This window comes from Sus scrofa, chromosome 17 (genome assembly GCF_054392235.1).
Source record: "Sus scrofa isolate SSC_HxYL_T2T_F1_AM1 chromosome 17, Sscrofa_HxYL_maternal_Yorkshire_Landrace_v2.0, whole genome shotgun sequence".
NCBI lineage: Eukaryota > Metazoa > Chordata > Mammalia > Artiodactyla > Suidae > Sus > Sus scrofa.
The window spans coordinates 8,687,261-8,702,998 of NC_139399.1; the positions used below are offsets into that span (position 1 = coordinate 8,687,261).

General features: G+C 37.6%; 2 protein-coding genes across 10 annotated transcripts in view; one reads left to right on the forward strand and one right to left on the reverse strand.

The window, feature by feature from the left end:
* Nucleotides 1-15,738, reverse strand: part of DLC1 (DLC1 Rho GTPase activating protein) — a 465,100-nt gene that overhangs the window by 429,262 nt on the left and 20,100 nt on the right. For 2 of the 9 annotated variants that reach the window (XM_085002953.1, XM_085002952.1), the window contains exon 2: nt 9,908-9,974. The exons of the other annotated variants lie outside the window; for them this stretch is intronic. The gene's annotated coding sequence lies outside the window, so the exon portion shown is untranslated. The remainder of the gene's footprint in view (nt 1-9,907; nt 9,975-15,738) is intronic. 9 annotated transcript variants of the gene reach the window in all.
* On the forward strand, nt 9,015-10,131 carry C17H8orf48 (chromosome 17 C8orf48 homolog). Its single transcript, XM_005674591.4, has one exon. It carries the CDS (start codon nt 9,231-9,233, stop codon nt 10,038-10,040), a length of 810 nt encoding a protein of 269 aa, XP_005674648.2. The 5' UTR covers nt 9,015-9,230; the 3' UTR covers nt 10,041-10,131.

Genomic DNA, 15,738 nt, shown 5'->3' on the forward strand with positions numbered 1-15,738 from the left:
TTTTTAAAATTTATATGTTTTGAGGAACTTTTTAATATTTCTTGTGTGTATCTAAGTCAACTGAAGTCCGTATCTTATAAAGCCCTATGGCAATCCCTCTGGCTTAGTTTAGGTCACATGATCGGAGCTTGCATTGGGACATATCCATATAATAATAGTTGAGGAAAGAAGATGCCTAATTAGATAACACAGTTTGAGAATATTACCATGTTAACAAGTAGACCACTTTTAATACTTCTTAGTTACATTTAAGGTTGGACAATCCAATTACATTTGATCCACTTGATGCCCTACTTTTCTTTCTCTCTCTCTCTTTTTTTTTTTTTAAGGGCCACATATATGGCATATGTAAGTTCCCAGGCTAGGGGTTGAATTGGAGGTATAGCTGCCAGCTTACGCCACAGCCACAGCAGCACAGGATCTGAGCTGTGTCTGTGAGATGCCCTTCTTTTCATTCTGGATGAATTTTATTCTTATTCTCTTTCTTATAATGTTAATTCTTTTTTTTTTTTTAATCTTTTCTAGGGCCACGCCTGTGGCATATGGAGGTTCCCAGGCTAGGGGTCTAATCAGAACTGTAGCCGCTGCCTATGCCACAGCCACAGCAACGTGGGATCCTAGCCGCATCTGTGACCTACACCACAGGTCACGGCAATGCTGGACCCTTAACGCACTGAGCGAGGCCAGGGATCAAACCCACAACGTCATGGTTCCTAATCAGATTCGTTAACCACTGAGCCACAATGGGAACTCCTATAATGTTAATTCTTATCACAATATTTAACAGGGAGGATGAGCTTGTGGGAGGGCTTTCATTTCTAAGTCTTTATCTCAGGGTGATTTCAGAATTATAAATTGGTGGCTTTTGGGGGGATGCTATGCTAAAAAAGAGGAGAACAAAACAAACAAAGAAAACCAGCTTCACAAACAGCAGAGTGGTTTAATGACAGAAAGCCACACGTATTCATAAAGGGTCTCACAAGTTTGGTGCATAAAATTTAGCCACAGAAAAGACAAGAAACAGCCTCTGCTAGCCAGGACAAAGGCTGACATTGTACGATTTCAGTGGCATAATATGCAGGCTTCAACTAAGAGTTCTGGTCAGTGGGACATAAAGGAAGTGCTTCATTAGCTATCATAGTGCATACCTCTCAGGCCTGTACCATGGGCAGCACGCAGCAAGAGCATGGGCGCGAAGAATGAGCTATTCACTCAGGTTTCATAATCTTGCTCTGTTTCAGCCTCCTGGTTGACAGCTTTCAAGTTAAGCATGGAAGGCTCTAAAGAAACAGTCCTACATTCTTCAGTGATAGAGTTTGTTTTTGGAAAATGCCTATCTAAAATAAGGAGATAAAATAAGTTGAGCCTGTGAGCTCAATTTATTGCATTAGATGTCTTTCCAGAGCACAGTGATATGATTACTCTGAACCCGTCAATAAAATAGTTCTACAGAAAGATTGGTCTCAGATGAAATTATTTGCAATTTCTATGTCATTCAACCCTATGCAATCACATGAATATTCATTTTACAGTGAAAGCTTACTTTGTAAGTAGGAAAATTACAGTAAAATGTGCTGCAAAGATATTGAGTAGAAGAAAAATAATTCTGTGCAGTAGTTTGCAGGAAAACCACTGTGAATTTCAATCTTTTTTTCCCAATCATTCAGGGCCACAGACCTCTGCCTCTCAAGGAAAACACAAAACTATTGAACTCAAATTCAAGTCTATGGCAACATTTCTAAATTCATTTAACACATCTTTGTGCTTTGTAGAGAAATGCATTATATTTAGGTTCAAATTTATATTAATTTGCTAGATGCTAAGGTCAGTCTTAAATACTATTGCCGGGAGACTCAGGGACTTAACTGCATAAACTTGCAAAAAGATGCTGAAAATAGTTCTGATTTTAAGTTACAATGAAGGTGAAATAAATAAGTGAGGAATATTATCATAGAATTTTCAAAATAAAATAACAAAAGATATCATACAATTCAAATGCACACTTAACATTGTTGCTTGTGAAGACTATCACAATTGATGCCTTAAATATATTGAAGATATTTATTTCTAAAATACCTAGTAATTTATGACCTATAGTTCTTTAGAATTTTACCATATATTCAGATGAAGCATGGGAAGTCATTGTGTAATGCCTACATAAAAACATTAAAAATTCTGAAATACACCAATCAAATATCTTTTTTAAAAAATACATAAAATTAAATTTTTAAGAGTTACTTATTTTCCAATAAGAACAATAATTTATTACTTAAAATACTAGATGTAAACAATCTACTATCTGGCCAGTCAAGTTTGTGATAGTGTCAGAAACTATAACTTGCACCAACGAAGGACTGCATGGGCCATTATCTAAAACAATTATGCTTCTTAATTTACGGACAAATACAGTAATATGTAATGTAGCTCCATATATATCTATAATACAGTTGGTCTTAAGTCCCTATACTTAATTCTATTTTTCTCGCTCAGCAAATCAAGAAGTATTATACTAAAAGTCTATCCTGGAGGAAGACAAATTTGCCTTTAATTTGATTTTCATATAAATCACATGTTATAGGTTAAATTACCCCCCACTTCCCAAATTCTTATGTTGAAGTTCTAACCCCCAGTATCTCATAATGGGACTTTATTTTGAGATTGAGTCTTACTAGAGGTAATCAAGTTAAAATGAAATCATTAGGGTGGGGCAGTAACGCTGGACGCCAATATAGCTAATGTCTTTAGAAATGGTGAAATTTGGGCACAGAGACATGCATAAAGGAAGAATGCTGTATGAACATGAAGACGTCCAGACACAAGTTAAGGAGAGAGGCCTGGAATATGTCCTTCCCTCACAGCCCTCAGTGTCATGAGTAGGTCGAGGGGGTGACTATTAGGGAGATGGTAGAAGGAAATTCTATACCTGATTTTGGTGGTGGTTACATGACTCTATAAATGCGTTAAAATTTATAGAACTGTACAGCAAAAGAAAGAAACAAGCCAATTTAAAAAGAAAAATACATACCCTTAACAAAATAAAAAACCATTCTAAAGCAACAAAAACTGATTAAACTACTAGGCTATAAAATAGAAATACTGAAATCTGTAGCTTTCTAATATACAAATAATAACCATTTAGAAAACGCAGTAGAAGAAACAAGGTACTTTACAATCACCAAAATAAAATAAAATAAAATACATAAATTTAAAAAGAAATGGGAGTTCCTGTTGTGGCTCAGCCGGTTAAGAACCCGACTAGTATCCATGAGGAGGTGGGTTCGATTCCTGGCCTTGCTCAGTGGGTTAAAGATCTGTTACTGCCCTGAGTGTAGTGTAGGTCACAGAAGCAGCTCAAATCAGGCATTGCCATGGCTATGGTGTAAGTCAATTTGACCCCTATGCTAGGGACTTCCATATGCCAAAGGTGTGGCCCTAAAAAGACAAAAAAATAAAATAAAATAAAATAAAATAAAATAAAAATAAAAATTTAAAAAATCTTAGGAATTCCCATAGTGGCTCAGCAGGGTTACGAACCCAACTAGACTAGTATCCATGAGGATGCGGGTTCAATCTCTGGCCCAGCTCAGTTGGCTAAGGATCCAGAGTTGTTGGAAGCTGAGGTGTAGGTCACAGATATGGCTTGGATCTGGCATTGCCATGCCTGTGGTTTAGGCCAGCAGCTGCAGCTCTGATTCAACCCCTAGCCTGGGAACTTTCACATGCTGAAAAAAAAAAAATAAAAATAAAAATAAATGGATGGAATCAATGAAAAAATATCTAAATGATATCAAATACCCTTGAACACATGGAAAGATGTACTATATTTCTGGATAAGAAGATTCAATTAAAATAAATCCTCAATGTTTAGGGTGTTTCAATAAAATACCATATGTTCTTTACTTCTATCCTGGAGCAAGACAAGTTGGTTATAAAATACATTTGGAAAAATAAACAAATAAGAACACCCAAGAAATTCTTGAAAATGGAGGAGAAAACGGCCTTACAAGATGTTAAAACATTATAGAACCATTAAAACCGTGTGGTATTAGTATGTGATAAAAAAAACCAGACCAATGTACTAGAGTTGAAATACATATGGGAATTTATGATCAAGGCAGCATCTAAAGACAATGGGGTAACAAAGAATATTTTAGTAAATATTGTTGGAATCACTGGCTATCCATATGGAAAAATATAAATTTAAGCTCATTCTTCCTACTACATTAGAGAACAAACCAGAAAAGGATCCGAGTTTGAAAGCAAGAGAATAAAAAGATCACAAGTACTATAAGAAAACATGAATGAGCTTCTTTGTATCGTGAGGGCAGGGAAAATTTTTCTAAATCTAAGAATCCAAGATCAATAAGGAAAATGATTGATAAATTTGCTACATGAGATAAGTCAGATTTTTTTTTGCATGGCAAACAGCATAGGCAAAGAAAAAGGCAAACTGGAAAACCATTTAGAATTTATGTGAAAGAAAATGAATATTTTGACCTATCATTTACAATTTATAGAGTTTGTCCTAATTTATAGCTATGAAAAGACTTAGCTAGAGAAATGCTTATTCCAACAATTTTGAGGAGCCAAGGCCTGGAAATGCCTTGTGTTTAAATAATTTTATTAGTTAAATAAATCAAATAATGCAATACTACCTTTAAAATTATGTTGAAAAATAAGTTTTAGAAATTGAATGGGAAAGTGTTCACGTTACTGCTTATGAATAAATCCAATTTAACCTAGCTTTTATTAAGAAAAAATTATTCAAGGAAAAAACATTAAGATGTTTTGTAAATGTTTATAGTGACTACTTTTGGGAGGTCAGAATTCAAGTAACTTTTACTTAAAATCAATATTTCTGGCTCATCTTTTTCTTTTAAAGTACCTACAATAAACACATTATCTTTGCAAAACAATAGCAAAGTAAAAGGCAGCTCTTCATAAGAGCAATCAATATCACTAAAATGATAAATTTTAAATAACAAATTGAAATTATCAATTTCAGACAAATAAAACTGAAGGCTAAAACAGGGGACTAACCTAACTAAACTAAAAATCTAGAATAGGAACAAAAAGAATGAAAAGATTGAGATACTTAGTGAAACATTTTTTAAATATGAAGGACAACCACTGTGCTATAGATTGAAATCATTTTTTATCAGGTGTGATATAAGATTCCTTACTCCACAAAAATGATTTCTCACAGTGAGATTTCTGATACATTCAACTAACCCCTCAAGAAGAGGAAATAATTTTTCATTTTGCTTGATCACAGAACCAAAAATAGTGTTGTGAAGTTTACGTAAAGGGTAAACTATTTTTGAAGGATTTGTCAACTTAGTTTCCCTTATTCATAAACTAGATTTCCTTCTTGGTACCTTATCCACCACAAGGGCTCCAGAAAAGGGTATAGGCCAAAAGCCACCTTGGCAAAGATGCCACTATGATCCCTCAAAGGAGAAGTTCCTGCTGGACAGGAAGAAGCTGAAAGCTTGCCCTTCTCCCTCTAAGGAAAGAGAAATGAGAGAGAGAGGGACTCTGACAGGAAGAATAATTTATTTTGACCTCCTGCCTCTGGGGTGAAGCCCCAGAGCTGCAAAGCATATCTGATTATTGAGGAAAAGTTGGAAGAGATTTTGCCCCTGCTCCCCATTATGTCTTATGAGGGCGAGATGGTGACAGCAGGAAGATAAAAGAAGTGCCAGGCCATGGTTAGGCCGGGAGCACCTGATTTGTCTCTTTCCCTCCTGTGACCTCCCACTCACAGCCCAGGCAGCTTTTAGCCACAAATATGATCTCTAAGGGACCCCATCCATCGTTCCATCAACCCCAAAAGATATCAAGATGCTTGAGATTTCTGGAACAAGAACTTGCCATAGGAAGTCACCTCAGTGACAATGCAAGGGCTGAAGGCTATACTCTATGTGCCAGACGACATTCCCCCTTTTCTCTGCCACTTCTCAGCAGGCTTTTGAAATAAACAAAGTTCCTGTAGATATTAAGATGCAGGCAAGAAGGCTGAGAGAGGTTTTGACAAGTTCCAGTAGCCTTGGATTTTGTCAGGATCCTGGAAGGAACCAGGCTACCTGTGCCTCGGTGGAAAATAGCACACACCCAGGGCCCAAAAAGATTTGCACAAAGTCTGATCCCCCTACACCAAGGGCCCCAAAGATAAGAAAGTTTTCCCCTCGCAAAGCACAATCTTGGGTAGGAGAAGAGGGAAGAAAGGACTAAGTCTCTTTGGGAGTCATCTCAACTTTGACTGAATATTTGCCAGAATGAGGCTGACCGACATGGGGATATCGGGGATGTCATTAATTATCAGGTTAATGGTTTTCCACAGCTACCAAAATGAATGAGAACTTTTACAGAAGGTTATGTTAATAACAGAAAATAAAAATGAAGTGTTATCTTGGTACATCTGAATGTTGATTGCATAATTTGGGGGGTTTTAGTTCGTTTTAGTTTTAGATAATTCCAGTTTTGCAAAAAGTTGTTCTGAAGTTCATAGATATTTCCTAAAAGAAGGAGCAAATCTGTAATAAAGTTCTTGAGACACTGAAATGTTTCTATGAATTTTCTGGAAAGGCTGTGTTTCCTGTCAATTCCTCGATCTTTGTTTTCCAGATAAAAACAAACATAAAATATTTAAAATGACATACTACACTTTTTTGATGTAAATCTTGATACAATCTGCTTTCAGTACAGTGAGTATGAGTGACTCATATCCATTGGGATAGTAAAAAGATTTTAGATAAGATGGAAAGTTGCAGCTCCCTATGTCCTTTTCCCCTTTATGCATTCCTGGTTTTTGTATTTGTTTTCTCTCACCGGAAACATCTAAATTTAAGAATTAGTTTAAGACATTGCAGTTGTTTGCAATTCTCTTCTGAATCTCTAAACAATATGGAATATGTGTTTTTGCCAGTACTGCTCATGGAATGTTCTGAGATTTTCTTTTGACAGATACCTCAATGACAATTCCTATATACAGCAAAGAGAGTATGCAAATATTGTTTTTACTTCATGTATAGAAAACTGATAAAAAGAAGTGTGGATTTTTATGTAATGTCAACTTTAATCTTTATTCTGTGAAAAGAAAAAAAAAAATATGCTTTCTACAATAGTTTCTATGTTTCAAATCAAGCTTTGACCTCTGTCTTCATGAATCTTTTTTGATGACAGTACTGGTGAGCTATTCTACTTAGATAATACACATATTAGAATGCTGAACAATTAACTGAATTCTGCTAGTTATCACAAAGAAATTGGTAATTTTAGCAAATTTACTTGCTTCTAGGGCAAAGTTATTTTTATGTAATCAAGATATTTACAATGGTATTTAAAAAAATTAAAAGACAGATTACTCCATACATTTAGCATATTAGAAGATATGGCTATACTTTAAGCTCTCCTGTTCAATGTTTTGGGTGAAAATGTGTGTTATAATGAATTGTGTGTAAATAAGAATGTGTAAATATTTCAGGGAATGAGAGAGAGTTTTGAAACAAAAAATAAAAATGAAAATCTTGAACTCTTGAGCTAGAAATTATTTGGTGTTCACCACAAATTATCTATTACCTCTTTTAAAAGATGAATATTATATGATAAAATATGTTTTGGGTTACATAAGTGAAATGGGGATCTCTTTATCTTCAGTATGAAGCTGGCTCGTAATTGAGAGATGCTTTTTGAACATTTCAGACTTTTTACTCTGCCAAAATGAACATTTTTAGAATAACCTTAAATATATCTGGCTAGACTTGAATAACACCACAGAGAGAGAGAGCGCGCACGCGCGGGAGAAGGACCTGAGCAAGGGAACCCTTTCTCTCAAAATTATCTCAGGCATTTCCTAAGATCAAGATTCAGATATTTATTAAGATCTAGAAAAAGTCAATCTTCAGAGTTTACATTATATAATTTCCGAGAATAACTGTTAAAAATCTTCCTTATTTTTAAAAACTCTATTGTAAAAGCATGTATTATGAGTGGCAGTCAATTTGGAGGTTTCAGGAAGAAGACTGGAATTCCTTGAGCTGCCACAAGATCCAGGTGTGGGCTTGTGTGAAGTAATGCTTATTTCTGTTTCCATAGCCATTCAACACATTTGCTCAATCAGAATATACCCAACATCTTCTATGTATCAGATACCTGCTCACTGCTGGGCAACACTGACAGGATTTCTGCTTTCATGGGGTTTTTAACCTGGGCGGGGGTGGGGGTGATGTGGAAGGACTTGTCAAATGTGCATAAAACACAGAGTTGCAAACCCTGAAAGAAAGGCTGTAAAGTCAGGTATTGGGGGGTAGGGGTGGGTATGAAGCCCTTCCTGAAAAAAAAAAAAAAAAAAAAAAGGAACTTGTAAAAGGAGCAGTAATTAATGATATAAAGGGAGAGGAATGCCAGCGTGCCATTCAGAGAAGACACTGCCTGACCTAACATCTGAGAAACCGTGATTTGGAAAACTGCAAAGTCGTCCGAAACGCTGGAGCACAGAAAGCTGTGCAAGATGAGGCTAGAGAAACAGGAGCCGCCGTGACATTCAGGAGTATTATAGAATGGTTTCAGTACTTCAATTTTTACCCTAGCACATGGTCTATGATTAGGTGATCTCCTGGCTATCAGCCTGGCAGATATGTTTTTGCTTGTGTGTTTTCGCCAGCAGGATGTTTTTGCTGCTGCCGTTTCGGGGTTTTGGTGGGGGAGGGTGGTGGGTACTTTAGGCAGCGCATCCATTCCTGCATTAGTTAAAGACCGCCTTTCCCGGTTGGCTTCATACACGTGTACACTTTTCTGAGTTCAAGGGGAAGGGGCGTTTGCAACCTTTTCTCGAGGATTATTAGATTTTGTGCTAAAATAACACGGAAGAAGAGACTCCAGCGGGTAAAAACAGACGGCAGCCCGGAAAACCTGGCAGGAATTAGGCAGGTGGAGTCGGCTCTGGAAGGGCGGGAGAAGGGGAGGAGCGCGGCGCCTCAGCTACCCACTGCGCATGATCTTTCCGGGTTGCCGAGGCAGCAGGAAGGCGTCGCCCGGAAGAGGTTCCTGAAAGAACCGCTGGCTCCAAAACGCGTACCCTGGGGGCTCCAGCCTTTCTACTTCCTGAGGCAGCCTTGACTATGGCAAAGCAGACGAGCAGCAGAACCTGATACAACGTGATGGCCATCCGCCTAGAAGCCTGAGGATTCGGAGAGATAGGGGGATTGGCCCAAGCAGACTCCTGGACAATGGCAGACCTTTCTAAGGAGACCTTCGAGTCCTTTACGGATGAGGTACAGAGTTCTAGTTCATTCAGTTCCTTTGGAGGACCGCATCTCAGGTCCTACGGCTCTGGGAGCATATCTGAGGGTGGAACGCCGACTACACGCTCAGAATATGGAGACGACCAATCTGAGCTTTCAGACTTCGAAAATAATGAAAAGAAGTTGAGCAGAAAACTGATCAACAACCTCAAGAGCAAGGAAGAAAACTCTGGACAGTACCAGTCAGACACTAAACTTCAAACAAAAATCTCTGAGGCATCCTTTGAGGAACTGAATGCCCTGCAGTCTTTCTGCGCCATTAAGATAAATCTGATCCATCATAGAGGGAACTCTAAGGGGAAAACAAGCAGCAGACATAAAAAGCTGCAGCCTAGATCGAATCCAGAGGCTCCAGAGACAAATGTATTAAACTGCACTGTCCCTAATGAGCTTTTGAACAGACTCTATTTTGAAAACATGAGGGCAGCACTCAAACAGGTGGCAACATCTAAGCAACACATTTCTTCTCAGTGTCCCAGTTGTAACAAGAAAAGAGCAGAACTGGCCCAATCTGCCTTCCTGAAGCAAAAGAAGACTTTACTGGAGTCTGTTCTACTCCGAGAGAAAATAGATGAACATCTTCATACAAAAGACTTTCTTACCCTTATCAGAGAAGCACATCAGAGCCTTCCCAGGCTTTCAGATGACCCCAGAATAATCTGGAAAAGACTGAATGAGAAAAGTCGTATTGGATACTCTGCTTTTGAAAGGTCAGATACAAAGCAGAAGATGTAGCAGAATGGAAACAGTGCCTGTCATTCACCTTTTTCTCTACCAGTTCTCAAACTATTCTAATTAAACAGGGGATGGTATTTATTAATGATAATATGTAATGTAGATAAATGTTTCTGCTGTGTATTTAAATAATTATTATTCCTACAGGCACTTTGGAAATTTAAGAGTTTACTATCTTCCTTCACAAATTTGAGGGCTGCAAACTTTCCACCCAGTAGTTTTTCAGATTATAGAGGGCAACATTTCAGTTGGAATAGTTACAAAGTTTTTACCACAATCCAGGAGAGAGATGCTGGCAACTTGGACTAGGGTTTTGATAGTACAGATAGAAATAAATACAGGGTTGTAATAAATAGTTAGGAGGTAATAACTGACATTCCTTGGTAAAGAAATGGATATGGGGGTTTATTAAAAGGTAAATGTTAAGAATGTTACTAAGTTTCTGACTGTGCATTTGGATGAATGATATTGTCTTTAAGATAGGAACACCGAAAAGAAAGATGTTTGATGAAGAGGGTGATTATTTGACATGGTTAGTTTGAGGTATATTTGAGACATTCATATTGAGAGCTTGAGAAACATTTAGTTATTTGTGCTTGCAGTCTGGAGAAAAGGTCTAGCCTAGAGATTAAAGTAAAGGGTTGTGGCAGTGGGGGTGGGAGTCGTGGTCCACTGGCATATAGTAGTTGGAAATTAAAGTCATAGATATGGTGAGCTCTTCTGGAAGAAAGGAGAATGAGAAGATAAGAAGCTCTATGACCAATTCCTGAAAATCCACTAATAATGGCTGGGTAGAGGAGAATAGGCCAGCAAAAGAGGTTGAGAAGATGTCATCATAGAAGATTAAAGGAAACCAGGAATGTGTAGTATCACAGAGACCAAAGAAAGAGAACCTTTCAAGAATGATGGGTTGTCCACGCATGCCAGTGCAACAGGGAGTTTGCATGAGGTGATGCAGCCATGTGTTGGCCTTTTGGCCTTAACCACAGCCACTTCACTCATACCGATTGGGCAGGCTGACAAAGTAGATCAAGGAATAAATGCAGGCTAATGCAATTAGGAAAAATAGGTATAGACTGCTTCTTAAAGTGTAGCTGTGGAGGGAGAGAGAGGGGAGGTAATTTTTCTGCATGTCTAACACCTAAACTATCATAGTCAAACATCTGTAAAAATCAGCAAAAAATAGCTTTTGTTTCATATTCCAATATTACTCATTGACTTTGGACTTTCACTTAAGTATAGACACTCTTTCTCCTATAAAATTTAGTATATTTTCTCTAAATCATTCCTAAATAAAATGGGAACAAATCATTACCATTTTTGTAGTAATGTTTTATTTGAAATCCACGTTGTGTCATGCATTATCTTTGCCATCTTAATATATTCATATTTCATGTAATCAAAATTCCGAATAATTTCCCATTTAGAATTTCCCCATTAAAGGTCATAATTTACTCCTTTAGTCTTTTGTTCCTCCTTTTAAAAAAAAACCTAATTTTGGAGTTCCCGTCGTAGCACAGTGGTTAACGAATCCGACTAGGAACCATGAGGTTGCGGGTTCGGTCCCTGCCCTTGCTCAGTGGGTTAAGGATCCGGTGTAGGTTGCAGACACAGAGCGGATCCCGTATTGATGTGTACAGCTCCGATTCGACCCCTAGCCTGGGAACCTCCATATGCCGCAGGAGCGGCCCAAGAAATAGCAAAAAAAGACAAAAAAAATCTAATTTATATATCATACCTAATTTTTAATTTTCCTCCCCATCTATATTTGACCCTCTCATCATTCTCTGAGCTCCTGAATTCTTTGCACCACACTTGTTTCGTTCTTCATCTTTAGTTTTAAATTTTCATTATAAAATGGGTAACACATTTACATGGTTCACAAAACAAAAGGATATTAAAAGGTTTTGTAGGCAAAGCAGACTTTCTACTCTGTTACCATTCTACCCCAGTCTGCCAGATCCCTGCCCTGCCTCAGTTAACTCTTCACTTGCTGAATCATGGGGCAATCAGGTATCCTGGGATTAAAGCAGAGGTATAGAGAATTCAGAGAATGGGGGAGTGGCCACTTAACCAACTGGGATAGAGTATTTCTATATTTTAACCAGTACAACTTGATGAGTGTATACAGGCTGAATATTCATGTTGCCTAAATAGCCACTTACATTAGTTTTGGACATATTCTCCAAGTGTTTTCTTTTCTCTTCTCTTCTTTGCTTTGCTTTGCTCTTCTCTTCTCTTTTTTTTTTTTTTCTTTTTTTTCTTTTTTGGCTGTTCAGGGCTGCACCTGCGGCATATGGAGGTTCCCAGGCTAGGGGTCCAATTGGAGCTATAGCCGCCAGCCTACACCACAGCCACAGAAACACGGGATCGTAGCCATGTCTGTGAACTACACCACAGCTCATGGCAACACTGGATCCTTAACCCACTGAGCGAGGCCAGGGATCAAACCCGCAACCTCATGGTTCTTAGTCATATTCATTTCCACTGTGTCATGATGGGAACTCCTCTCCCAGTATTTCTTTATGCAAGAACAAACACGAAAGATAATTCTATACCTTTTCTTTGGTATATTTTTCTTGCGATAACATAAGTGTGTGTGTATATATAAAAAACATAAAATGTGTTCTTTTAACCATTGCTAATTGTACTATTCAGTGTCATTAATTTACAAGGTTGTGCAATGTTTACCACTATTTCCAAAATTTTTCATCACCTTAAACAGAAATTCTTGATCTTTTGAGCAATAACCCTTGAATCTCTCCTCCTTATCAGTCTGTAGTAACCTCTAAAGTACTTTCCTTCTCTATGTATTCGCTATTCTAGATATTTTATACAAGTGGGATCATAATATTTGTGCTTTCCTGCCTGGCTTATTTTACTGCATACTATTTTCAAGATTCATCCTTGTCGGAGACTGTGTCAGAACTTCATTCCTTTTCATGACTGAGTAATAGTCCATTGTATGTATAAACATTATATACATGTTTATTCATGATGGACATGGGTTGTTTCTACTTTTTGGTTATTTCGAATAATACTGCTGTGAACATTGGTGTACAGGTATCTCTTTTAGCATGCATTTTCAATTGTTTGGGATTTCTACTTAGGAATAGAATTACTGGATAACATGATAATTCTATTTAACTTTTTGAGGAATGTTCAAATTGTTTCCACAGTAGCTACAACATTTTACATTTCAGTAAAGATGTACAAGGGTTCCAATCTCCCCACTTCCTTGACAACACTTGTTCTTTTACATTAAACAAACAAGCAAACAAACAAACAGTATAACCATCCTAGTAGATGTGAAGGCACAGTATGGTACTCAACAAAAGTTTCATGGATGAAAAAATAAGTGCATCCAAATAATGAGATTTAATATGCCTTTTTTGTACCAAAAGAAGAAAATTACCTGCTAGCATACTCTTTTCTGTCAATGTTTTGCCTCTGTGAAACTTTTTTCTCTAATTTTTCTCTCTTTCTTTCTGCATGGCTTGGGTCCCCCCCCCCTTTTTTTCAAAATATATACATGCTTTTCCTCAGTGGAAAATTAGTGGAAAACTTCATCTTTTGTTTTTTTGGATATCTTTCCAGGAGGCATGCAGCCAGCTAATACAGTATTTATTTAAAATAATTAATATAAAATATCTCCCTGGAATTCACATCTTCAGATAGGAAACATTTATGTGAATTGTTCATTTTAAAGATAATTCATGACTTTTTGCAATTTTGAAATGAAGTAAAAATTCTTGATGCTCAAACTTGAAATTAGTTTTATTGCATCTGAACAAATTCAAAAGGAATGAATATGCTTTCTCCAAACTCTTTGGAGCTGCACCCAAGAGATCCAGTACAGCTGGAAAGAAAAGCCCATCAGATCAGATGCTAAGAAACCACATATTTCCCCAATGCACTACAAATGTATCTGGCAACTTGCTACAGGATTAGATAAATATGCAACTTCTATAACTATAATATATAAACTATATAAATATGCATCTAGTTTGCTTTGTCATCTCCATTTCTTATAACAAAAATTCTGCACAGAGAAACAAATCTACACATCTAATGAGCATTAGAAAAATGAAATCCTTGCAACAGACATAAGTGATGTGCCAGATCGAGAGAAAAGAAAGTTCAGTCCTGAACATCTGAGTCATTCAAATTCCAATCCCAGAACTGTTTAGGAATGTTTGGGACACCCAGCTCAGAATACCTCCAATTTTAAACATGTTAGTTTATTTCATGATGAAGCCTAATATAGTAACTTAGTTGTTTCTTCAGCAACATAGCTAAACAGGCTGCAAAGAACTAAGAATTGTGGCTTCACATGGGTGTGGGCTCTTCCTCAACTTTTACCAGAATTGGCAGATGAAAAGTACATACACAAATAGTTAATTTGAGAAACAGAAAGGAAAAGATAGCTGAATTCTCAGTTGCTAATACCCTTCTCAATAGAGAATTCCAAAATTTTCCAGTTTTCAGTAGATTCAAATTACAGTGAAAATTGCAAAATTCTATCAGGGTGGCTCAAAGCCTAGTTTTGATGAGCCCACTGTTGAAGTATTAATTGAGGCTTAGGAGAAAGTATGTTGTGGTCATTCCATGCCGTATTTGCTTTGGATGTCGGGTCTGATGATGCCACTCAAAGCCTGAGAGAAAATGAAAGGGTTTACTACCCACATAATGAAGGCTTCTGGGGGGGGAGGGGCAGAGGGCAGGCTCCTAAGCTGGTCTAAAAATGGCTTGAGAGAGAGGAAAGGGGACTGGTTTGGCTTTTATTGTGATTAGGGAGTGGTGCTGAGGAGACAGTTCCTACCTATGGGCTAGGCTTCTGTAGTCTGAACTGCCTGCCAGTACCAAGGAGGGAGCACCTGGGCTTTCTTATCCAAAGGTGGAGCAGGAGGATGAGGCTTGAAGGTTTTTGACTGTCAAACATCAAAAATTGGAGTTCCTGTTGTGGCTTAGGGGTAACAAACCTGACTAGTATCCGTAAGGATGCGGGTTTGATCCCTGGCCTTGCTCAGTGGGTCAAGTCTGTTGTTGCTGTGAACTGTGGTGTAAGTCACAGACATGGCTCAGATCCCACGTTGCTATGGCTGTGGTGTAGGCCAGCAGCTGCAGCTCACATTCGACCCCTGACCTGGGAACTTCCATATGGCACAGGTGCAGCCCTAAAAAGACAAATAAAATAAAATAAAAATAAAAATAAAATAAAATAAAAATAAAATAAAATAAAATAAAATAAAATAAAATAAAATGGAATCAGACTATTTATTATAAGCCATCCCTGATATGTGATGATGGAAATATGCCATGTTTCATTTCATTTTATCTTCTTGGAGTATGCCTTAAGGGTGCACTATGAGGCTTGTACCCTAAGACTGCTAAGACTGGTGAAAGTTCCACTGAGCACCTTGTTCAAGAGGCCAGAATTGTGTATTTTTAGAAGTGAAATGATTACCCTTAACAATGTCTGGAATGCCAAAGTAAATAAGTGAGGCCTGTATTGTGGGCTTTAAGATGTCACCTTGACTTATATTTTTGGGTATCTATAAAGCAAGAGATTCCCATAGTTATTCCTCCCAAGGACAGAAACCTTGGATAAATAATTGCTGTGATTACCATTGGTAGGACCAGTTCTCTAGACCATTGGTGGAACCAGATGGCTAGGCCATTGGCAATGGCCCGAGAG